The sequence below is a fragment of the Saimiri boliviensis genome, chromosome 3 (assembly GCF_048565385.1).
Source record: "Saimiri boliviensis isolate mSaiBol1 chromosome 3, mSaiBol1.pri, whole genome shotgun sequence".
NCBI classification, from domain to species: Eukaryota; Metazoa; Chordata; class Mammalia; order Primates; family Cebidae; genus Saimiri; species Saimiri boliviensis.
In genome coordinates, this window is record NC_133451.1 from 87,537,975 (window position 1) to 87,562,501 (window position 24,527).

General features: G+C 36.4%; 1 protein-coding gene across 13 annotated transcripts in view; it reads left to right on the forward strand.

The window, feature by feature from the left end:
* PDLIM5 (PDZ and LIM domain 5) overlaps positions 1-24,527 on the forward strand; it is a 217,532-nt gene that overhangs the window by 170,404 nt on the left and 22,601 nt on the right. For all 13 annotated transcript variants that reach the window (XM_074396453.1, XM_074396458.1, XM_074396455.1 and 10 more), the window contains one exon: positions 15,990-16,164. In XM_074396453.1, the coding sequence (XP_074252554.1) occupies positions 15,990-16,164 (175 nt within the window). The remainder of the gene's footprint in view (positions 1-15,989; positions 16,165-24,527) is intronic.

Here is a 24,527-nt window from a genome sequence, read left to right on the forward strand (position 1 = left end):
AAAAAAAAGTTGGCTAGGCATAGTGGTGCACACCCATGATCCCAACTACTCAGGAGGCTGAGATGGGAACATCTCTTGAGCCTGGGAGGCGGAGGTTGCAGTAAGCCAAGATTGTGCCACTGCATTCCAACCTGGGTGACAGAGCTAGACCCCCATCTAAAAAAAAGTGATAATTTACGGCACATAAGGAACAAAGCAGTGGAGTACAGAGGAAATACTAGGAATGTGGGATCACCCATTTTGTCATTGTGGACAAATTAGCTGGGATGCAAAGCACCAGTATGTAATATAGAAATCATCAAAAAAGGCACAAAGAAGAGTCAGATCTGATTATGAGTCCCAGGTCAGAAGGCATGGAGATGCGGATCAGTGGAAAGGGAAGAAAAAGACTTAGATAAAGTTCCGAGGATACAATCTTAAGGTAAAATATGTGTTTGTTTATAGTGAAGTCCTATTTTATGCAGAAATAATATTTTAATGCCTAAAACAAAATTGCAGGTAGTCAACGACCCTTAACCATTTTTAGGAGGAGGCCAATTTGGAGAGGGAGCAACATATGCAAAAACTGAGAGAATTTGGCTTTGGGTAGGAAGGGCAAGTAGTTCAATATGTTCAAGACTGTCTAGTGGCCCAGGGAGAAGGTTGGATGGATTAATGGCGGCTTTGAATATGAGTGTGGACTTGATGCTGAAAGGAACCTATTAAAAGATTTATAAGCCGGAAGTGGCAAAATCAGACTTGAATTATTCAAAGATTATTATAGCATTAATGTGTTTAAAAGATCATCATGACTTCATTGTAGAGATTAAGATTGGAGTCCTGGAGACCATTTAAGAAGTTGTTGAGGTAATCCAATCTGGAGATATGAAAATGAATGTTGCCCTGGGCAGTGGCAGTGATTTGGAGAGAATTCCCTGGGCAGGAGAACTGCAAGGTATTTACACTTTTACTTAACTGGGCTGCCGGTTTTAACCACTGCCCTCCCTGGGAGCTTAACTGTATATCCTCTGTTAAAACACCAGTGGAGGATTGTATTCCATTTATAGCATATTAGAATGCTACCTTCATACTTTGTTTGTGTGTACACACAATTCCCAGTTAAGCCCTGTTTACTCTCATATCCCTGGTGTTGACAAGAAATTAGTAGATTTCTTCTTATTATTAAAGGTGTCCACGGAGGCAGGCATTCTGCTAAGGAAAATAAAAGCATATATTGATATTAGTTGATATTATGGTGACATATTCAAGACAGTAGTATTTTATCATTTAATATTAGACATTCTTAACCTCTGATACTCCGTAATGAACCGATACCAATTTCCCTATGCTCTTGTAAAGGCACCATTCACTTTATGTGAATTGGGTGTTATGTATATAAGCTTTATCTTAGTGATATGCTTTTCTCTATGAAACAGTTTTAATATGTAGTAAAGACAAAGGCTCTTAACTGTCAAGAATGTAAAAACAAAAGTTGGTGATTCTTTTTTAGGATATAAGTCTTGTGTTTTGAAGAAGCATGATACAAGTAAGCTATAAATATAAAAGTTGTGACCATTTGAAGGTCTTTTGGGGATGCTGTAAATTTCCTTTGATCAAACAGAAAAGGGAAAAAGATACAAACTTGCTTTTCAAAATGAATAGTTAATTTTTGCTTCTGTTGTACCCTATCTGAGGAGTTCTCACCATCCCTATTTCAGGAAGTGTGTTTTCCTGAGTCAAAAGACAGTATCAGTGAATATATTTAAGGAGGACTATGTGTCTTAGGGATGGGATAGAAAGGATTCTTGCCTTGGATAATAGGGAGCATCAAGTGACTGGCAGCTGCTAAGATCTGTTTCAAGTAACATTTTCTTTGCATCTAAACTCCATTTTTGAAATTTAGATCATTTGGCTAAGAGTGTAGTTAATGTGGTTTTTTTTTTCCCCCCCCTTTTAAATCATACCCTGCTTCTGGTGTATGCTACATTTAGCAAGAAAGAAAAGCTTATTTATTTCATTATGGACTGAGCTTTGGAGAGATCTGATATGTTGTTTCATTTTTTTTTTTTTTTGAGACTCAAATATATTTGTGAGATTTGATTAGATCAAAGACTGAATGATGTGCATCTCAGTTATAAGTGAATATAAATTCTATCTTTTATTTGAAGTCTAAGGGAGATAGGGGTGAGAAAGGAAATTGCTGTTTCTACAACCATCCCAAATTTCATTGTAGGCTTTGCACTACAGTAATAAATCAAGATAACTAGATTTGCTTAGCTAAGATGGATAGATTTATTGGTTCCATTTTAAAATTTTTATATGAATAAGTAAACTGCTACCAGTTGTGTGTATTTCATCTCTTCTAATAATGTTTTATTGCCATCTGCTCCCCTGCATTTTGACATCATTAAACTAAACAGCCCACTTGCCATAAAGCCCTGACTGGAGCTGTCCATTGTCAAAACTGGGGTGTGAAACATGTAAATATATCCATCTCCTTACATAACAAGTAGATTTTTGTTTCTGATTCTCAGGAAAAAATAAAAGTAACTACCATTAATTGTCTGCTTTCTTTTCTTCTAAGTGTTCCTTCGTTGAAATTTATTTCTGTGTTGGAAGCTTTCCAGTGCTGATGCAAGGGCACATCTGTGAAAACTATTCTTTCTCCCCATTTTCTTCTCATTCTGAGGTTAAAATATTAAACCTTTTATAAAGGTAGACATCTAGATTTGTTCTCATATATGCTTTTCATAAAGAACTATTCTTATTAATAGACATGTATGGTTTAAACCAAGGGTTGGCAAACGGTGTTCCTCAGTCACATCTAGCCCACCACCGATTTTTGTGAATGAAGTTTTATTGGAAAACAGCTACAGTACAGTTGTTTACCTATTGTTTGTGGGTGATTTCATGCCACAGTGGTAGAGTTGAGTAGTCGTAAGAGTCTGTGAGCCCCATGTGAGCCCCATATGAAGCCTAAAATATTTATTCTCTGGCTCTTTACAGAAAAAGTTTGGTTAAGACTGGTTTTAAAGCACATGAATAAGAATAACGATGTCTGATAATTCTGCATAGTAGTTGCAGACTTTATTGACAGCCATCAGCACCCTTGGTTATCTCAGCACTAGTCCTGAGATACTATGATTTCCTATTTGCTTGTCTATAGTGCCTTTAAGAAGATTAACTCTTTCTGGGCAGATATCTTATCCTTAAGATAAGATATCTTATCCTTAAGATAAGATATCTTATCCTTAAGATATCTTAAGGATAAGATAAATGTATCTTCTATACCAGAAAAATTCTTAGGTCTAAAACATTTCATGTACTAAGTAGTTGTTGAATGAGTAGATACTTTTTTAACTATGTAAGATCTTGTGTCAGAGTGTAATAATAACTAACACTTGCCGGGCGCGGTGGCTCAAGCCTGTAATCCCAGCACTTTGGGAGGCTGAGGCGGGTGGATCACGAGGTCAAGAGATCGAGACCATCCTGGTCAACATAGTGAAACCCTGTCTCTACTAAAAATACAAAAAATTAGCTGGGCATGGTGGTGCGTGCCTGTAATCCCAGCTACTCAGGAGGCTGAGGCAGGAGAATTGCCTGAACCCAGGAGGCAGAGGTTGCGGTGAGCCGAGATCGCGCCATTGCCCTCCAGCCTGGGCAACAAGAGCGAAACTCCGTCTCAAAAAAAAAAAAAAAAAAAAAAAAAATTAACACTTAAGCATTTCTTACACATTCAACGAAGTGTAAGTAAACACTTTTACTACCTCATTTAATCCTCTCACCCTTTGAGGTAGTTATTATTGCTGTTTTACAGATAAGGTAACTTAAGACACAGAATGATGACATTTCAAACATCACAGAGCTAGTAGGCTGTATATTTTAAATTTTAGTTTTTATGCTATATGTGTTGCTGTTTCTACCGTGAAAAAGCTGGCCCACCATCTCTGCTTTTAAAAGATACTAAATTCAAACATAACTTTGAAAAATGATAAAGTGTCAATTGTTTTGGAGAGCTAATGACTTTGAGAGATATCTTAGAGAATTAGTGGTAATAATAGAAATGTAAGGAGTACCCCGTTTTAAAATTTTACAATAACTTGTATTCATCATTAGAGACACTGTGGATATTGACATGGAGAAATCTTAAAATTTCTCTTTTTTGTCCTGATTCATTTTTTTCCCCTACATGATTAGAACTCTATTTATAGGGCAACTTCAACCTTAGGTACCTTTCACCTTTATTTCTTAAATTAAGCTGCTTTCTCATTTGTATAAATAGTTCAAAATTGATGGGAAAATAGTAAAAGCCAATTTCGTTTAGCTTTCATGTTACTCTGGAAATAAGACATCTTAGAACTCTAGGCATAATTTGAGTATAAAATAATTTTAATGTATGTCCTTATGGTTTTCTCATCTAAATATGAACAAAATTTTACAAATTTAATATTTTAAATACATTCTACACTTACAAAGTCTGTACAAGTTTACCATTGATCCTTTTTAGTATTCCTGGGATCATGAATTATGTCTCAGTTTTGTTGTTGTTCTTTTAAAAATATTTTATCTGAATTGTATTATTTTTTATTTCTTTTCCTTTGTTCTTTTTTTTTTTTTTTAAAGAAAATGAAGCACATTGGCCTCCTACAGTAAAAGCACAGACTTGTCTTTTCACTCTAAGTAGAAAATGGAACAGTGATATTAAGATGATTTAGAAAACTGTGTATATTGTAATAAGTAATTTGTTGACTTCATTGAATGCTGGTAGAACCAGATATGTTAAGATCTCCTATTTTTATCTTCAAGGTACATACTGGGTTTCTTTAACTTGTATCTCTGACCAAATGGAAGTTTTCTATGTAAGGTCAGCTGGGAGAAAAAGGCAGGTCTGTGTGTACTGAATTTTGATGATGTGTGATACAAGAAATTAAAAAGAGAACTGAACGTAATCCAAGTCCCCACACTCACTTTAATTAAGATACTGTAGATCCGGTTTAATCTGGGTTCTTAAAGTTGAAAGGCTGTTTGCTAATGGAAGAAGCTAACCTCCTGAAGATGTGGAAATATTTGATACTTAGCCTTGGGTGCACCTGTTCCAATTTTTTATAGCATACATACCAGCATTCTCCACTGCTTAGAGAAATGGTAATATTTTAATCTGTCCAATTTGCTTTTAATCACTGAGTGAAAAAAAAAATCCTGATTTCATTTTTTAAAAATTGCACAAACGTCTCCAGAATGTACTTTCCTCTGATCCCAGATCTTGGCATAACTTCCTCCATTTCTGTTGGATGTGATTTCATGCCTGGATTATAAAGAGTAGACTGTTGTTTAGGCTTTCAACATAAGGAGCTTGACAGACAAAATGCACATATTCTGTGCTTCTCTTGGCCACCATCTGTTTGCAATGGCTGGGGAAGGGGCAGGGAAGAAAGCACTTGCTGCACACAATGAAATGCAAGCATGTTTCCATGACTGCTACCCAATTTAGTATGTATAAAATTGCTACCATACCATTGAGAACATACTTCCTGAGATGTTAAATGACAATACTTTATCTCCCCAAGAGTGCCACTTTGATGTAGCCCAGTTGTTTATACAAGCACAACATCAGCCTCAGTGTTTTTAATAAGAACGCCTCTTGCAATTGAGCCAGTTGTTTTTCACACCGTAAAATCTCGCATATGACTTCTGCCTTGTTGGGGCTGTAAACATTTGTCAGGGGGAGTATTAGTATCCACTGATTTTTTTTCTTTCTTTTTTTTTTTTTTTTGAGATAGAGTCTTGCTCTGTCACCCAGGCTGGAGGGCAGTGGCTCAATCTCAGCTCACTGCAGCCTCTGCCTCCTGGATTTAAGCAATTCTCCTGCCTCAGCCTTCCAGTAACTGGGATTACAGGCACCTATGCCTAGCTAATTTTTGTATTTTTTCATAGAGACAGGGTGTCATCACATTGGCCAGGCTGGTCTGAAATTCCTGACCTCAAGAGATCTGCCTGCCTCAGCCTACCAAAGTGCTGGGTTAATAGGCATGAGCTACTGCACCCAGCCTAGTATCCATTGATGGTTTCAATATCAGCCTTTCTTCTGACTTAATGAGAATGAAGTATTATAGGATTTTTAAAATAAGGAATCAAAATGTATTTTACGATTATTCCTACATTTGTCCCTATAACTTTCTTTGCTGCTTTATCTTAATCCAAATGTAGTAGTTGAAGTATTCACACCGATTTTTATTGTGAACTATTAACAATAAAATAGATTTAGTACTTAAGTCTGTTTGTCCTTAGCAAAAGTATTAGATCTATAATTATGTTTCTCGTTCTGTTGCCCAGGCTGAAGTGCAGTGATGTTATTACAGCCCACTTCAACCTCAAGCTCCTGCACTCAGGTGATCCTCCTTTCTCACATCCCTGAGTAGCTAGGACTATAGGTGCATGCCACAATGCCCAACTAAGTTTTTTTTTTTGGAAACAGAGTCTCGCTCTGTCATCAGGCACCAGGCTGGAGTGCAGTGGTGTGACCTCAGCTCACTGCAACCTCTGCCTCCCAGGTTCAAGCAATTCTCCTGCCTCAGCTTCCTGAGTAGCTGGGACTACAGGCGTGCACCACCACACCCAGCTGATTTTTATATTTTTTAGTAGAGACAAGATTTTACCATGTTGGCCAGGATAGTCTTGATCGCTTGACCTCGTGATCCGCCCTCCTCGGCCTCCCAAAGTGCTGGGATTACAGGCATGAGCCACCACTCCTGGCTTCAACTAAGTTTTGTTTTGTTTTGTTTTTAGAGATTCGGGTCTCACTGTGGTGCCCAGGCTGGTCTCAAACTCCTAGCCTCAAGTGAGCCTCCTGTCTCAGTTACCCAAAGTGCAGGGATTGCAGATGTGAGCCACCACACCTGGCCACATTTCTCTTCTAAAGCAATTTATATAAATTCTTCTAAATGTTTCTCAAAACATAAAGAATATAGCCTTTTATCCACATGTTTTATTTCAGGAATTTTGCAGCCATTAATTATAATGGCTAAAAACTTTGGGCAGCCAGGTTTATGGAAATAAAGTAGTATTTCTCTAAAAAACTAATATTTTACAGAACACATGGAAGGTTTAAAAGTGATAATCTAAGTTATTAGAGACCTCAAAGAAAATAAAAAAATAACACCTTCATACATTTTTCCTAAATTTATCCTAGCAAGCTCAGTAAGGAAATTAAAATAGCAGAAATAAATCATCTCAGCTATCACTATCCCTCCTCCAGACTGGTGCAGAAGTTAGTACTACCAGGTTTAAATCACATTTAAGGAGCTCTGACTTCATATTTTAACGGATCAAGACATTAACTGGCAAAGAGCTTAGCACACAGTAGGGACTTGATAAATAATTATTGATGAATTATTGCATAAGGACATAAGCTTTGGAGTCAAATAGATATGGTTTGGGGTCCCAGATTCTCCTCTCCTCCACTGGTTTCCATGACACGCCCTCCTGGTTTTTCTCCTGTCTCTCTGTGAATCCCGAGGTATTTGTTATTTGCTTTCTGCCTAAGGAGCTCTTCTGTTTTCATGGTGCACTTTCCCTGAAACAGTCTCGTTCACTCCCACAGACTCAAATGTCATCAGTATGTTGGTGACTCTTGAATCAATTCTTCTAGCTTAGATATTTCTCCTGAGTTTTTTAATTCAATAAATTATTTGTACTAGATGGACCACAGGTGCCTCCAACTTGAACATACATGTGCTATCCTCCACTGTGAACACATGCATAGCGTAGTGCCTGCCTCATTACCGGCTCTTGGTATAAACTTGTGAGTGAAAGATATCTGTAGGTAAACTCAGTATTTTTACACCTTTCTAGCACTTGTCCCACTATAACATAATAGACTTTACTTTCCTGTAACCTCCTTTAAACTCAGTAAAGGCAGAAATCATGTTTGTCCTGTCCAAGTCGGTAGAGCCAGCACATTTTTTGGCACACAGTAGTTGTTCTAAAAACATTTGCCCCATTTCATGATTCTACACATTTTAGGACTAGTTACTTATCCTTTCAGAAGTTTGTATTTCTGATCTGTTAAATAGTGACAGTACCTTGAAATATTGTTGTAAAGATGAAACAATTAAGTTATTTTCTCTTCAAAACTTTTACTATAGAAGAATATTCAAATATATGTATCTGCACTCCAGCCTGGGGAACAGAGTGAGACCTTGTCTCTAGTTTTTTAAATAAGCAACCAAAAAAATTACTGTGTTGGGGCGGGTGCACTGGCTCAGCACTTTGGGAGGCCAACGCAGGTGGATCACGAGGTCACAAGTTCAAGACTAGCCTAGCCAAGATGGTGAAACCCTGTCTCTACTAAAAATACAAAAATTAGCTGGGCACAGTGGCAGGCACCTGTAATCCCAGCTACTTGGGAGGCTGAGGCAGGAGAATTGCTTGAACCCGGGCAGCAGAGGTTGCAGTGAGCCAAGATTACACTACTACACTGCAGCCTGGGCAATTGAGTGAGATTCCATCTCAAAAAAAAAAAAAAAAAAAAAAAATTACTGTGTGGGGAGACGTGTGGTAGGCAAAATAATGCCCCCTCCAAAGATGTCCATGAACACAGACCTGTGACTATGTTATATGGCAAAAAGAAATGAAGTTTGCAGATGGAGTTAAGATTGCTCAATTGACCCTAAAAATGGGGAAACTATTTTGCTTTGACCCACTGTAATCACAAGGTTCTTCAAAGTGGAATAGCAGGGAGGCAGAAGAGAGGATCAGAGTGATACTAAGTGAAAACAATTTGACCCATGGTTGCTGACTTTGAAGATGGTGGAAGGGGCTTTGGAAACATAGAACTGGAGAGTCTCAGTTTCCCTAGAGCCTTCAGAGAGATAAACAGCCCTACCAGCACCTTGATTTTGACCCAGTAATATCTGCGTAGGATAACTGTTAGGTTTAGGTATAAATTTGTGTTGTTTTTAAGCCAGTAAATTATTAGTAATTTGTTACAGTGGCAATAGACAACTAATAGTCAATCAAATAATTAGAAAAAAAATTGAAAATTGGGTATTTTGTGATATTAAGAAATATTTTTAAATGTGATAACAGTATTATGGTTATGTTTTTAAAAAAAGAGTACTCTTTTAGAGATTATATTACAATGTAGATTAAATGACAGATCTTGAATTTGTTTCATAATAGTTCAGACATGGCAGGGAGTAAATGGGATATTGATGAAACATGATCAATTATGAAGCAATGATTAACAAAGCTTGATTTTTTCCTTTTATTAAGTTGTAGTAGTTTTTAAATAATGAATTGGTTCCATAGCATCCTCTACAGATAAGCAAAGTGGATTTTTAAAAAAATTCTAGAATCATTGTAAACTTATAGACTTAGATATATTTGAAGTATTTCAATCCATTGTAGTTACTATTTTTATTTTTCTTAATGCTCAAACTGTACCATCTATTTCTTCAGATTATTTTGATGCAACTCTAGTAGTCTTCAGTATTTTCCCTGCTTTATAATTTGACAAGATATTCTGAACTCCTTATTCATTTTTTGCCCCAATCCTAGAATCAGCAATTTCTCTAAAACATCTGGTTCTTTTTAGTAGAAAGACAATAATTCTGGTACAGGAGTCATTTTTTTCTCTAAACAAAGACTTACTGAGCAGTATGCCAGGGACTGTTGGGTTTTAGGGATATAGAAATGAACAAAATAGATGGTGTTCGCGACCTCAAGATATGAGAAGGGAGATAATAAACAATAAACAGAATATAACATGAGTGCTGTAGATAAAGAGAAACTGCTGGGGAATAGAGGAACTGCTGGTTTGTGGGGAATGGGGTGGTGTTTTATATAGGATGGTCCAGGAAAGCTACATTGATAATATGGCTTTGGAGCAGAAATCAGAAGGAAGCAAGCCATGTGAACGCTGGGGAAAAGATTTCCAGGCAGAGGGAACAGAAAGTACAAAGGCCTTGAATCAGAAGCACTCTGGCCAGTACAGAGGAATAATCAGGAGGCCAGCATGTCTAGGATATAATTGGCCAGGGGTAGAGTAGTAGGGGATTGGGTCAGAGAGATAGCAGGGGTCAGATTCTCTAAGACCTTTCGTTTCAGTGCTGAGTTAAAAGGTCACTGTTAGAGGATTTTGAGCAGAGGAGTATCTGTTCAAAACCCTTCAATTATATACTGACTTCATTTTTACTGTTTTCTGTGTTTATGGCAAGGGTAGAAGTAAGGAGATCTGTAGGCAGTCACTGCTGTAATCCAAGCAAGAGATGAGGATGGTGGCTTGGACCAGTATGTACTATGGAGATGGTGAGACGTCATTAAGTGATGTGTTTTTTGTATCATCATGAGCAGTTCATCTTCCAACACGAAACTTGCAAGTTTGTGCTTTGGAATACCACCCCCACTCCCAGCTGACTTACGTTAAGTTTCCGAGTAAAGTTTGATAGAATGTAGTATATTTTTCACATAGTACATATCAATAATAAGAATATTTTACTGATAGTTGAATAATTTTATTTGAACCAAAGAATCAACTGATTAATTTCATGCCTATTCAAGTACAGTCTGGCCAGGTGCTTAATCTATGCATTATAATCCTCACTACTGTCTTTTAAGTGTGTTGGTTTAGAATTAACCGCCATTATGAACAGGAACAGAGACCAAAAACATCAAATAACCCTCACTTTATTCTTAATCCAGTGAGAAAACATCTGTTTTCAAAAAAATTCACATATGTACTACCAGGAACTTGATGGATTTTAATTAACATTTTCTTATTGGAAACTTGTAACAACTCTGTATATTGTGGTTTAGGTATATTTTACTGGATTAACTTAGCAAATTTATATATTGTATGCTGAGAAAGTTTTCTAGTACATTGCTAGGTTTTCCAGTAAATTTATTTCTTTAATGGTAATTATTGTAATCTTAGGTTTGACTATCATAGTGTTGAAATCAAAAGGAAAGATTAAATATGGGTGTTATCATCCTGAACCTTTAGAAGACTCATAAATAGCAATTCTAAAGTTAATGAAAGAGATTCTCACCAACACTGTTGGTTTGGAGAGAAGCTAATGGATTTGAATTTACAGTTTTCTGGTGGCGAAATGTGTTTCGTACAAAAGATTTTAAAAAGTAATTTTCAAACAAGCTCCCAGGGAGTAGAGATTAGCCATAAAAGAAGCCAATATTTAATGAAAGTTGCTCAAGCTTAAGGTTAAAAAGGAAATCTTGAGTCAAGAATCAACTTCCTCCTAATGTTCTCATCGTAACAGCTTCCTGACTTGCTCATTATTCAGTTCGAATAAGTCACATTTTTTGTGACTTACATTCCTAGATTGTGAAATGAGGCTGATTCAGTTCTCCTGTTTAATGTTATCATTAGAACTTAAGAGAAAAAAAAACATTACAAACAAGTAGATTCTCATCCTTAAGCGATCTCTAAAGAGAAGTATTTTTTTTTTCCTACATAAAAGTAGATGGTTTTTGTAGTGGGTTCAATGCATTTGAAGCATTTTGGTCAATGTGTTACCCATGGAAGACTGGTTTTCTTAGTATGGTAGTGTAGTTCTCTACAAAATTATAATTGAAGCAGGGCTCATTTATGGTACTTCCGCTCTCCCAAGATTTCACCCTCTTAGCTTCCGTCTTCCCCATAAGCCAAGTGAGCAGCAACTAGGAGGCTGGCACTTGACTGCTCAGATTGCCCATTCCTGTGCTGGAGCAGTGCGAAATTCAGTCTGAAGGAATGAAACATTACTTTATTCATACGGGAAATAACTGTGCCTTGGAAATGTTCAGGACTTGGTAATTAATAGAGCTTGTATAGCTTTGTGTACGGGCCAATGTGCTAACAACACAGCAACAAATGGAGGTGTGAGAATTTATTTCATTTCCAAAGTGGTTAAAATGGGACAGTAACAGAAAGCAAAGCTCTTCATCCCAAGAAAGGAATAGCAGTAGAGCTGAGAGCCTCTTTATGTGTGTTTAAGATACAGTCGCATGTTTCATGTTTAAGAATGGCTTCTCATGCTAAGTAAGTTAGTTCCCCATATACCTTCTCCTTGAGGTATGGGACACATGGATTATGTCCCATTTTACAATGACCATCATGATGGAGAATCACCACACTCTTTTATTGCTAAAAGTGTCTCAGTGACTCAGTACTTTAGAGCTTATGCATAATTAATGTGATAAAATAAAGGCATATGTTAGATGAAAGGATTTGGCTTTCTTTGAAGTCTGATTTTCAGATTTTCCAATTGGTTACTGTCCCATTATTTGAAATCCTGAACCTAATCCACATTTTTAAAGCATCTATCTGTATAGTCTTCTTTACAAATGCAAAAAAGAAGAAGAAGAAAAGATTGGGAATCTTCGTTTTTTCATTTAATTGGTTAGATACTATTTTTTCATCATTTTTTTGGAAGGCAATTTTCTGGCTGTAAGAAAAAGTATATAGAGTTTGTACTCATTTTTAAGTAATTAATAATTAATTTAGGGAGGAAAAGATATTGGCAGGATATTGATAAACAGCTAATAAATTATACAGGTGGAGAATGTTAACTTCTAACTGGGGTGGTCAGAGAAGACTTTGGAGAAGTTTTCTCCAAAATGAAATTTCTGTGGGCCTTACAGAATGGGAAAACTGTAAGTAGCAGTGGAAAAAGAGCCATTTCCTTGGCTGAGGGTCACAGAGGTAATGGCTGGTATGGCATATGCAAGGGATAGTGAATAAACTGTAGCATAGTTTAAGAGCAGACTCGGGAGCCAGACAGCCCAAGTTCAAGACTTTTACATGCTGTGTGACTTTGGGCAGATTTTTAAACCTCTCTTTGCCTCAGATTCCTTATAAATTAAAAAAGTAGTACTAATACCAAAATCACAAGGCTTTTGTAAGGATTTAAGAATAGTACTTTCAAGGCCAGGCACGGTGGCTCACACCTGTGGTCCCAGCACTTTGGGAGGCCAAGGCAGGTGGATCACAGGGTCAGGAGTTCAAGACCAGCCCGGCCAACATGATGAAACCCCATCTCTACTAAAAATACAAAAATTAGCTGGGCAAGGTGGTGGGCTCCTGTAGTCCCAGCTACTCAGGAGGCTGAAGCAGGAGAATTGCTTGAACCTGGGAGGCGGAGGTTGCAGTGAGTCAAAACCATGCCATTGCACTCTAGCCTGGGCAACAGAGCAAGACTCTATCTCAAAAAAAAAAAAAAGTACCTTCAAATAGTATTAAATAATTGCACAAACTAAATATTAATAACTCTAATTTAGTCTGAAGATGATGGCAGTGATATGTGAGGAAACACAAAGGACAAGATTTTATAGAAGATTGGAGTGGACTCATTGAGGGACTCAACTTTCAAGACCACCTATAGTTCGTAATGAGTTACAAAGGCTTTATTTTAGAAGCAGGAATATATGATCAGAGTAGTGTTTTTGGAAAAACAATGTAGCAGAATAGGTAGAAGAGGAGAGTGGCAGCAGAGAGAGTGGTTAGGAGACTCGCAATAGTACAGATTTGAGGAATTCAAGACCACAGTTCAAAAGATAGAGGATAGGAATGGATGAGAAAGGAAAGACAGACCTGAGAAAGAAACATTTTCTATGAAACAGTTGTTAGGGTCTGGGGACTAACCCTTAGGGCCATAGGAGGCAGAATTCCATGCTGCGTGAATGGGAGAATTCAAGCATCTAGGTGTTCTTGGCAAGAGCTGGTAATATGTGCAAGAAGAGGACATCCTTTTTACATGTATTGAATTTAAAGATAATAACTGGTGGTAGAGTTGAAAATGCCCTTGAGAATACATATTTGGTGCTCTAGGAGAAATCAGGCCTAGATAAAGAAATTAAAGATGCACAGAGGTAATAGTTGGGCTGCATGAGTAGGTAACAAGAAAGTAGTGTACCAAGTGAATATTATAGTACTTTTCTTCCCCATTTCTATAAGAGAAAGTGTGGGTCTAAGAGAATGGAAACATGTTTCTAGTCCAGTTGACTCACTTGAAACATGGGCAATAGTAGAGATCCCTGGCCTGAAAGTGCCGTTTCACAGATCAAGTGCCAGGCAGCGCACTGCAGATGTGTGAAGTGTCTATAAATGCTGGGTTTCTGGATCTGTAATTGCACATTATTGCAAACAGGCTTCACTCTAATAAGGGAGAATTACTTATCAATTATCCTAATTAATCTTTCCCAATTCCAACTATACTTCAATATAGATACTGTCAATGTGTATACACATATATATGTCTATTTATGTAAATACCTGTATATTTATCTATATAAATACACTGTTAATTTGTATTATTTGTGTGCTTTCCTTAAAAGTTGTTCCTTTTAGACTATTTTCATGCACACTTTTTCTCTTCCATGGGTTTTTAATTGCCTATGGCTAAGGAGCAGGCCATCTGTTGGTTTCAATGCCTCACTGTTTTCTCATTCTTTCACTTATCTATTGATTCCAGTTTATTCATTCATTCATTCTCTTCAGACTCTGTTAAGTTGCTAGGGTGATGAAAAAGACATAATTTCTGCTCTCAGGGGGTGTACTATCTAGTTGGGGGAAAGAAAGGCACAGAAATATGTAGCAAAAACAGTAATAAAGACATTAACAGAAAACTATGAGAACATAGAAGAGAAACATTTAATCGTGATTATATGGAGCAGGTTGGGGAGAAATGCAATTCAAGGAGAGTTTTTGGAGAAGTTGATTTCTGGGCTGAGACTTAAACAATAAAGTAGTGGTTACTAGGTTAATAGGAAGAAGGATAGAAAATGGCATTACTGATGGTGAAAACAGCCTGAGCATAGAATCTAGCCTGAGCATAGATTCACAAGAAAAAGTGAGGCAGTTTAGTGTTGTGGAGCATAAAGTGAAAGGCAATGGGCAATGTAAGATGACGTTGTGGGGCAAGCAGAAACCACTTGGGAGATTTGTATGCAGCACATGGAAGCAGGGACTACATTTAGGGGTCAAATAGGGAGATCTTTAAATGCTGTTGGGTAAGATTTCAGTCGTAGGTGGCAGATGGGAGGATGAATTTAAGCAGGACAAGACATTTTTGGTAGCTGGTTGAGGTGGGAGATGTTGAAGATCTAAATTAAGGCAGTATTATAGGAATGGGGAAGAGGAGGCAAAGTCAAGAACAATATGTAGTATCAAACCAGCAGGACCTATTACTACAAAGGACGGGGAGGAAGGGGCAAGAATGCTGCTTATATATCTGCCTTCTATTCCTGGGTGATTGGTTGCACAGTCTATTTAGAGAATACAGGAACAGAGAGAATATAGTGAGTTAATTTTTGGTTTTGTTATCTTCAACACATTGGGATTTTTAATGTGTCTATGATTATATTTGGAATTAAATCTAATTAATGGTTAGCAGAAATGTCTAGATAACTAGAAATAACTCACCTTCAACATTCACCGTAACCATCTCCTGTTAGAAGCAGAGGAGATGCTTTTCTCTCTTTTTTTTTTTTTTTGAGACAGAGTTTCGCTCTTGTTACCCAGGCTGGAGTGCAATGGCGCGATCTCGGCTCACCGCAACCTCCGCCTCCTGGGTTCAGGCAATTCCCTTGCCTCCGCCTCCTGAATAGCTGGGATTACAGGCACGCGCCACCACGCCCAGCTGATTTTTTGTATTTATAGTAGAGACGGGGTTTCACCATGTTGACCAGGATGGTCTCAATCTCTTGATCTCGTGATCCAGCCGCCTTGGCCTCCCAAAGTGCTGGGATTACAGGCTGAGCCACCGCACCTGGCCCTTTTCTTAAAACATTCTATACATATATCTGTCATAATTCTTTCACTATGTTGGAATCTTTGGTTTTCTTTCCTTTTCATTTGCATGGTCACAGCCCAGTGTTTGATTCATCACTTCACTGTAAATGTGAGAGAATAACAAGTGAATAGATTATTATTAAAATAATAATTTTATTTTAATTGTTAGGAAAAATTTGTATGTGGCTTATTCTCATTCTGATTCTTCTGTTTTAACTCCTAGTACCTTCCACTGGAAGAATCTCAAACAGTGCTACTTCCTCAGGAGCAGTGGCACCAGCCAACTCAGCTTTGGGACAACCTCAGCCAAGCGACCAGGACACTTTAGTGCAAAGAGCTGAGCACATTCCAGCAGGGAAACGAACTCCAATGTGTGCCCACTGTAACCAGGTCATCAGGTTGGTTGTTTTTTGAAATTTTCTTGAAAGTACTTAATGCCATTTTTTTTGGTTTTTTTTTGCATTTTGAAATATGTGTAGTATAATTAGTGAAAATATTCTTGCCATAATCCTATAGAGTACTAATTATGGAGTAGATAAATATGAATATCTATTAGAAACTATTTTAATGAAAGGTAATACTGAGCTCTGTGAAAATAAAAGTACTAATTGTATTCGGTATCAGTTATCAATTCCTATTAGAACTGAAGAAAAACTGATTGATGTGGTTTTTTGGAGAATAATAAAATTTTAAGATTCAAAGGGGCCCTGAAAATCACTTATTCTAATTTCATTATTCTACAAATTATGGAAGTGAGGACATTCATTTAGATGAAAAATAACTAGTGACATTAAAGAACTTTGAGCCTTAGAGAAAAAGAAGATTGGATTTTTGAGTAGACAGGCATTGAAATGTACCTTCAGACCTATTCATAAATGTTTTGAATGTTGAATTAGGTTATGACCTGCTTCTTTAAAATATGTTTTATCTGGGCCTGGTGCAGTGGCTCACGTCTGTAATCCCAGCACTTTGGGAGGCTGAGGTGGGCTATTCATGAGGGCAGATCGAGACAAGCCTGGCTAACATGGTGATACTCCGTGTCTACTAAAAATACGTACAAAAAATTAGCTGAGTGTGGTGGCATGCACCTGTAGTCCCAGCTACTCAGGAGGCTGAAGCAAGAGAATTGTTTGAATGTGGGAGGTGGAAGTTGGAGTGAGCCGAGATTGCACCACTGCACTCCAACCTGGGCAACAGAGCAAGACTCCATCTCAAAAATAAAAGGGCCAGGCGCAGTGGCTGACACCTGTAAATCCCAGCACTTTGGGAGGCCAAGGTAGGTGGATCACAAGGTCGGGAGATCGAGACATGGTGAAACCCCATCTCTACTAAAAATACGAAAATTAGCTGGGTGTGGTGCTGCATGCCTGCAGTCTCAGCTACTTGGGAGGCTGAGGCAGGAGTATCCCCTGAACCCTGGAGGCAGAGGTTGCAGTGAGCCGAGATCGTGCCACTGCACTCTAGCCTGGGCGACAGAGCGAGACTCCACCTTAAAAAATATATATATGTATGTATATGTATGTTTTATCCAAATCTATTTCATTGTCTCTTAAGTTACAAGAAGAAAGAAGTCTCAGAGACCTTAAGAATGCACTGTACTGCAGCTTATTGAATCTCTGCGTATTTCTGAATAAGGGGCTTTTAGAATGTTGGCAGTGTAGGCAGCAGTGCTGATTGCAGGCATCCCACCCCAAGGAGCTGTTGCACTTTGTGAGTTGCCTTGTTGGCAGGAACAAATGATCCTTTAAAGTGATTTTTTCAGACTCTCTTCTTTTTAAATTTGTCCTACTTTGAAATAATTGAAACAATGACTTCTCTGAGGTTGAATAAGATTAAAACTTAATTACATTTTCATCTCTTCTATTATATAATTATAGCATAATGTTTCTAGATAATGTTTAAAATGGAGCCAGGAAACCTCAATACTTCATTTAAGAATCAAATATAAATACCCCTCTCTTTAGCCTACTATTAATTAAATAATATATATTTCAAGAACATAGCACACAGTATGTCATTCAAAATTGAATAGATTTTTTTTTATTTTAAAAGTAGTCAGTGTTCATTATGACATTTTAAAAACGTAGAAAACAAACAAAAAACACAGAAAACAAAAAACAAATTTCACACATAATCCCACCTCCCAAAGTAACTGTTACTACTATTTTCTTTCAGACTTTTAAAACATTCACTCATAAGGACAGAGTATTTTACAAAAATGGAAGAATAATGCAGTATTTTTTAAGCTGTTATTTTTCATTTAAATTGTATTTTTCAGAGTGAGTGTCTGCTTAGTAAGAATGAGCCAGAAGCAGTGGGAGTAGTCATAGTGGTTATGGGGAGAAAGGGAAAATCAGTAGAGGTTTCCAAAGTCTAGTGCAGCATTCAGCACACAGGAGGCATTCAGTAAATGTTTAACTGCATAGATCACGCCTGACTCTAGACCCATTCATCATTTAGGCCATAATGTCAATTTGGTTAGTTATTTTCCTAGAAGTACTAGTATGGGGTCTCTGTCTTACAGAAATATTTAATGTAAGATCTAGTATGTTGCTGCTTTATCCTAATAAAGAAAGCAATGTTTTAATTACTACCTACATTTAGCTGTTATATTTTTTGTTTAATACCAATAAAATAGAAACAAACTCTGACTTGTAACATTGCTTCTATAAGTTATAGTATTTTGGTTGCCTAGACTGATGCTTAGGGAAACTATATTCTGGATAAAAACACCCTTTGTGGAGACAGGAGTCTCTGCTGTTATTTGTATGCTGTTGTAAGCAAGTAATTACTGGGTGAGTTAACAAAATGTCATACCACATCATTTGCTGATTCATGTTGTCTAGTTATCAAATTTCATGATATCCTGTAACCACCACTTCCGGCACTTCTAAAAAACATACTTAGTATGGAGAAAATATGAAGATCAAAGTAGAAATTACATTCACCACCCCTACCTGCCTTGGTTTTAAATTTAATGCCAGGCCAGGATGCAATTTTAATATACAATCATCCTGCCATGTAAAATAAATATGTATTATGCTAACATGAGTAGCCATCATTTATTGCTCCCTCATCTGTTAAATTTTATATTGTTCTGAATTATCCAGCACTTGTTATCAGTTAAGCATTAAAGCTTAATTTACTAAGAAAGTTAATAGGAATGGGGATTAGTTCATGTCAAGATCATGTAGCAGTAATTAACATAGCACATTTGCCTGGTGCTCAAATGCTTAAGCAGCTTGAATCGATTGTGGTCAGTTCAGAGGCCTAGTCAAAGCATAATTCTAGTTCTTGGCCTCAGTGTCAGTATTACTTACCCAAGCAAGAAGGCTTTAGATCAAGTGACATTCTCTTGGACACCTGTTTTAAAAACAAGCTGCAGTTTCAGGCTTGATACTTTCGATGCAGAGTATTGTACCCTGGAAAGCTTGGAGAAGTTTAAATTCATAATTTACATTGTGAGTTTTCTACCATGTAATTTATATTATTTGTACTAATTTATGTTGTTTTGTTTTATATTTACTTTTCAATATTTCAAATTTGCAAAGAAACTTTTTATGTAAAGGCAAACTAAAGCACATTTTATGTTTTATTGTTCTGTTTTTTCAGTGGAGTTAATTGTTTTAGAAAACCTCAGAAATCTGAATGTTAGAACTGAACTGGTTATCTCTTTATATAACACATTCATTTAAAATTTCATAGCTAATCTTATTTGGATCTAATGTTTAAAATTTTTTGATTTATTTGAATTGTGAAAACATTATGGATGTTTTGCCTAAATTATGGTGACATCACTTTGACTAGATAAAAATGAATAGGAAGTTACATTTTAGGAACTTCAGTTGAAGCTTTAAGTTTGCTATGGGACATTTCCAGTCAAATTATGATAGAAGCAGCATTTCTTTGACTCATACTTGTGAATAGATTGACTGTAGGAATGCGAAAATAGTAGAGAATCATAGAAAATCAGGTAATTGCAGCCAAAACCACATTTCACTTTCCCTGGTAGAATGGGCTTACGAACATTCTAGCTTATTTCTTAAGTCTTAGATCCAGTGGCATTAAAATCTATTGACCATTTGTATTACATGGAGTTAACTGAACTATTTATGTTTAGCTTCTTGGCATCTTTGTAAAAGAATTAGGGGCTCATTGTACTTGAATTTCTTCTTAATATGGAATGCTTAAATAGCCACATTGCTATTGTTTTGTCTTTGCCTACAGTACAGCACCAGCAAAACCATATACAGCCAATCCATTGTTTATTCTAGTGAGAGAAAAAGTTTTAATATTATTGATTTGTTTTTTGCTCAGTGATTTTAAAAATTCTCTCATAAGGAGCACCATCTCAGTTTACCAAGGAAAAGCATGCAGAATTTTTTTGCCTGTTTTACCATTTATTTCAGTCTCTGAGCACCCCTTTATTTATAGGTTTATTTACCATCCCCACTGATTGAGATTTTACTTGAAAATAAAAGGGTTCCAGGCTTAATATATTAGCCCTTGTATTTAAGGAAACAACTAAAGACATTGACCAAGACTCATAAGCAAGACAGAGACCAAGATTTTACCATTTACTGTTGCAAAAGATTAGAAAGAACATAAATGTGCACATCTATGTAATGTGATTTTCAGATAATAGTTGTATTAAATGTGTTTTTGGCATATTCCAAATATTGCACTAAGAATTTTGCCTGAATTTTCATAATAGCCCTCTTGAGACAGTTGCTATGATTATTCCACTTCAAGGTTGAGAAAATTGAGGCCCAGAGAAGTTATATATTTGCTTGAAGTTGTGTATTTTTGTCTACCTTTAATTTGTATTCATGCTTTTAACTACCACTACATAGCAAAATGTTTATAGTATCATATTAATGTGGCAAAGATGAAATAAGGAACTCAAAAGTATGATTCCAATTTTGTGTAAAGAAATTATACACCAAGATATGTATTTAAGCCTAACAATAAAGATAGCAAGATAGCTTCTCTATATTGAACATGACGGGTATCATGCCAAGAACTTTAATAGTATCATTCTACTGGATCCCCAAAATAACTCCAAAGAATTAAAACTATTCTTTTTTAAAAATATTTTTATTTCCATAGGTTTTTGGGGAACAGGTGGTACTTAGTTATTTGAGTGTTCTTTAGAGGCAATTTGTGAGATTTTGGTGCACCCATCATCCGTGCAGTATACTCTGAACCTAATTTGTAGTCTTTTATCCCTCACCCCCTTCCCTTTCTTTCCCCCTGAGTCCCCAAAGTCCATTATATCATTTTTTATGCCTTTGCATCCTCACAGCTTAGCTTCCGTTTATGAGTGAGAACATAACGGTGTTTGGTGTTCCATTCCTGAGTTACTTCACTTAGAATAATAGTCTCCAGTCCCATCCAGATCGCTGTGAATGCCATTAATTCTTTCCTTTTTATGGCTGAGTAGTATTCTTGTGTGTGTGTGTGTGTGTGTGTGTGTGTGTACACCACAGTTTCTTTATCCACTCATTGATTGATAGGCATTTGGGCTGAGTCCATATTTTTGCAGTTGTGAATTATGCTGCTGTAAACATGAGTGTGCAAGTATATTTTTCATATAATGACATCTTTTCCTGCTAGTAGATATATTCTTATGCCTGTTTATAAATGGGAATACAGAGGCTTAGATTTATTTGTCCAAAGTCACAGAGCTGGTTAAATAATAGAACCAGGGCTGGAATCCATCTGTTTGATTCTGAAATACTTCTATTAATTTATTAAATATTTATTGAGGGTCCTATAATGAACTAGGCACTGTTTTATCCCACTGTTTTTAAGAATATAGTAGTAAACATTACATATAGGCAGTATGCTTTAGAAAAAAACCCAAAAGAGAACTGTACCCCAAAATTAGGAGTTACAATCCCCAGATAATTGGATTTGCAAAATGTGATGTTTATTTTATTCTCTCTGTCACTTCAGTCTTTCTAATTTATTGCACAAGGATTGTGTGTGTGTTCGTGATGAATAAATATACACACAATATATATTACTGTATTAAATCAGAAAAATAGCTTCAGTAAACCTGCCATAACTGAAGAGTATGGCAATATACTTTCATTCACAGTGTTTGAATGAATCGATGAGAAAGAAGAGAATAGATAATAAATAAGTTGAACAGGTACATATTCTTATCTCCCCTCTAAAATTATTTTGTATCACATATATGTATTCTTAAACTCATGTAGGTGACCTGGGGCTCAGTTTTCTGGTTTCTCATCTAATTGAGTGTAAGCAACATTGATTATTTTGTGTACCACTCTCCTCAGATATCACTGGCACAAAAATCAAGGACATGCTCTTTTCTCTTAAAAAGGTTACTGTTATGAACCAAACTGTGTCTTCTCAAAATTCATTTGCTGAAATCCCAAATTCCGTGTCTCAGAATGCAATTATATTTGAAGAGGGCATTTGTTCTTTAAAGAAGTAAAATGAGGTCAGTAGGGTGGGCCTTAATTAAATGTAACTGGTGTCATTATAAGAGGAAAGAAGACATTGACACACATAGAGGGAAGACCATGTGAGACACATGGAGAACATGACCATCTGTACACTAAGAGGAGAGGCCCTCTTGACATTTGACCTTGAACTTCTAGCTTCCAGAACTGTGAGAAAATAAATTCTTGCTGTTGAAACCACTCAGTCTGCGGCACTTTGTTAAGGCAGTCCTGGGAAAGTAATTCAGTTTATAGTCTAATCAAAAATACAGACAAGCAAATCAACAACCAAATTAATATGGTAAGTCAAATAGAGATACATCTAGGATTACATCAGTGCAAGAAGGAGAGGTGAGGATTATCTAACTTTAATAAACCAATTTATGTTATTTGAAAAGAATGTAAAGCAATAAGGTTCAGAAGTCTGTTTATAATCAAATCAATATTTTGTACAACAAATGTCCATTGAAAACTGCTATGAAAGTTACCATACTGGCACCATTGTATATATTTCTAGTTTACTCCATGCTCACACCTGAACAGATGGGTGTGACTGGAATCCCACAATCACACTAACCAGTCTCATTTTAAATTCATCACTGCTAATCTCAGGTATGTTCTTTCTTTTCCCCAGGTAAGTTCTTAATAGTAACAAAAAACTGCTATGTTTCTCTACTATGTTTAGTTTCCCACTTTCCCCAAAAAACTGATTTTACGTCGTCTTTCTAGAATCTTAAGGTAGAAGACAATGTTATTGCCTCAGACTTCTAAAATCCCCTTTCCCATCCTCACTATTAGCTGATGACCTTGATTCCTCTTTTACTTTTTTATGTAGGAAAGGGAACCCAAAAGACATACAACATAGAGAAAATAAATAGCAAAATGGCACTAATAAATCCTACTTTATCAGTAGGTTACATTAAACTAAATATGTCACACACTCCAGCTAAAAGAGAGATGGGCAGGGTAGATAAAATTATAATCTAATTTTAAGTTGTCTACAAGAGACACAGTTTTTTAAAAAGATACAAATATGTTACCAGTAAAAGTATAGAAAAATATATTATGCAAATAGTAACAAAAAGGGGTTAGAATGACTGTACGGTATCAGATAAAATTGATGTTAAGACAAAAAATATTACTAGAGACAGAGTCTACATTTTATCATGATAAAAAGTTAAATCCATCAAGAAAATATGAGTTATAAACATGTATTTACCTAACAGAGCAACAAAATAAGTGAAATAAAAACTGGCAGACTAGAAGGGAGTAATATATGTAATTCAGTAGTAATAGTTGGAAACTTCAACACTCCACTTTAATTAATGGATATAATTGAATACTGATCAGAAAAACAAAAAAAATTAGAAATCTTGAACAACACCAAATACCAAGTAGACTTTAACAGTTATCTGTAGAACATTTCACTCAGCAACAGCAGAATAGGTATTCTTCTCAAGTGTACATAGAACATTCTCCAGGATAGACCATATGTTACGACATAAAACAAGTTCCAGTAAATTTAAAGGAACTGAAATGATACAAAGTATGCTCTCTGACCAGAATGGAATGAAATTAGAAATCAATAACAGAAGAAAATTTGGGAAATTCATAAATATGTAGAAATAAAAAACACACTCCTTAAACAACTAATGGATCAGAAAAGAAATCACAAGGGAAACTAGAAAATACTTTGAACTGAATGAAAATGAAAATACAATATACCAAAACTTATTGAATGCAGCTAAAGCAGTGCTTAGAGGGAAATTGATAGCTGGCAAAGTCTGCATTTAGAAGGAAGAACAATCTCAAATCAATAACATTCCCTTCTACCTTAAGACTCTAGAAAAAGATCAAACTAAATCCAAAATATAGAAGGAAGACAAGAACAAAGATTACAACAGAAATGAATGAAATTGAGAGTTTTTAAACCAATGAAACTTGCCAGGCATGGTGGCTCACACCAGTAATTTCAGTGCTTTGGGAGGCTGAGGAGGGCGGATCATGAGGTTAAGAGTTGGAAACCAGCCTGGTTAATATGGTGAAACCTGTCTCTACTAAAAACACAAAAATTAGCCCAGCGTGGTAGCGCACACCTGGAGTCCCAGCTACTGAGGAAGCTGAGGCAGAAGAATCACTTGAACCCAAGAGGCAGAGGTTGTAGTGAGCCAACATCATGCCACTATTCCAGCCTGGGCAACAGAGTGGGATTCCATCTCAAAAAAAAAAAAAAAAAAAAACAAAAACAAAAATCAATGAATCTGTAAGTTGGTTCCTTGGAAAGATCA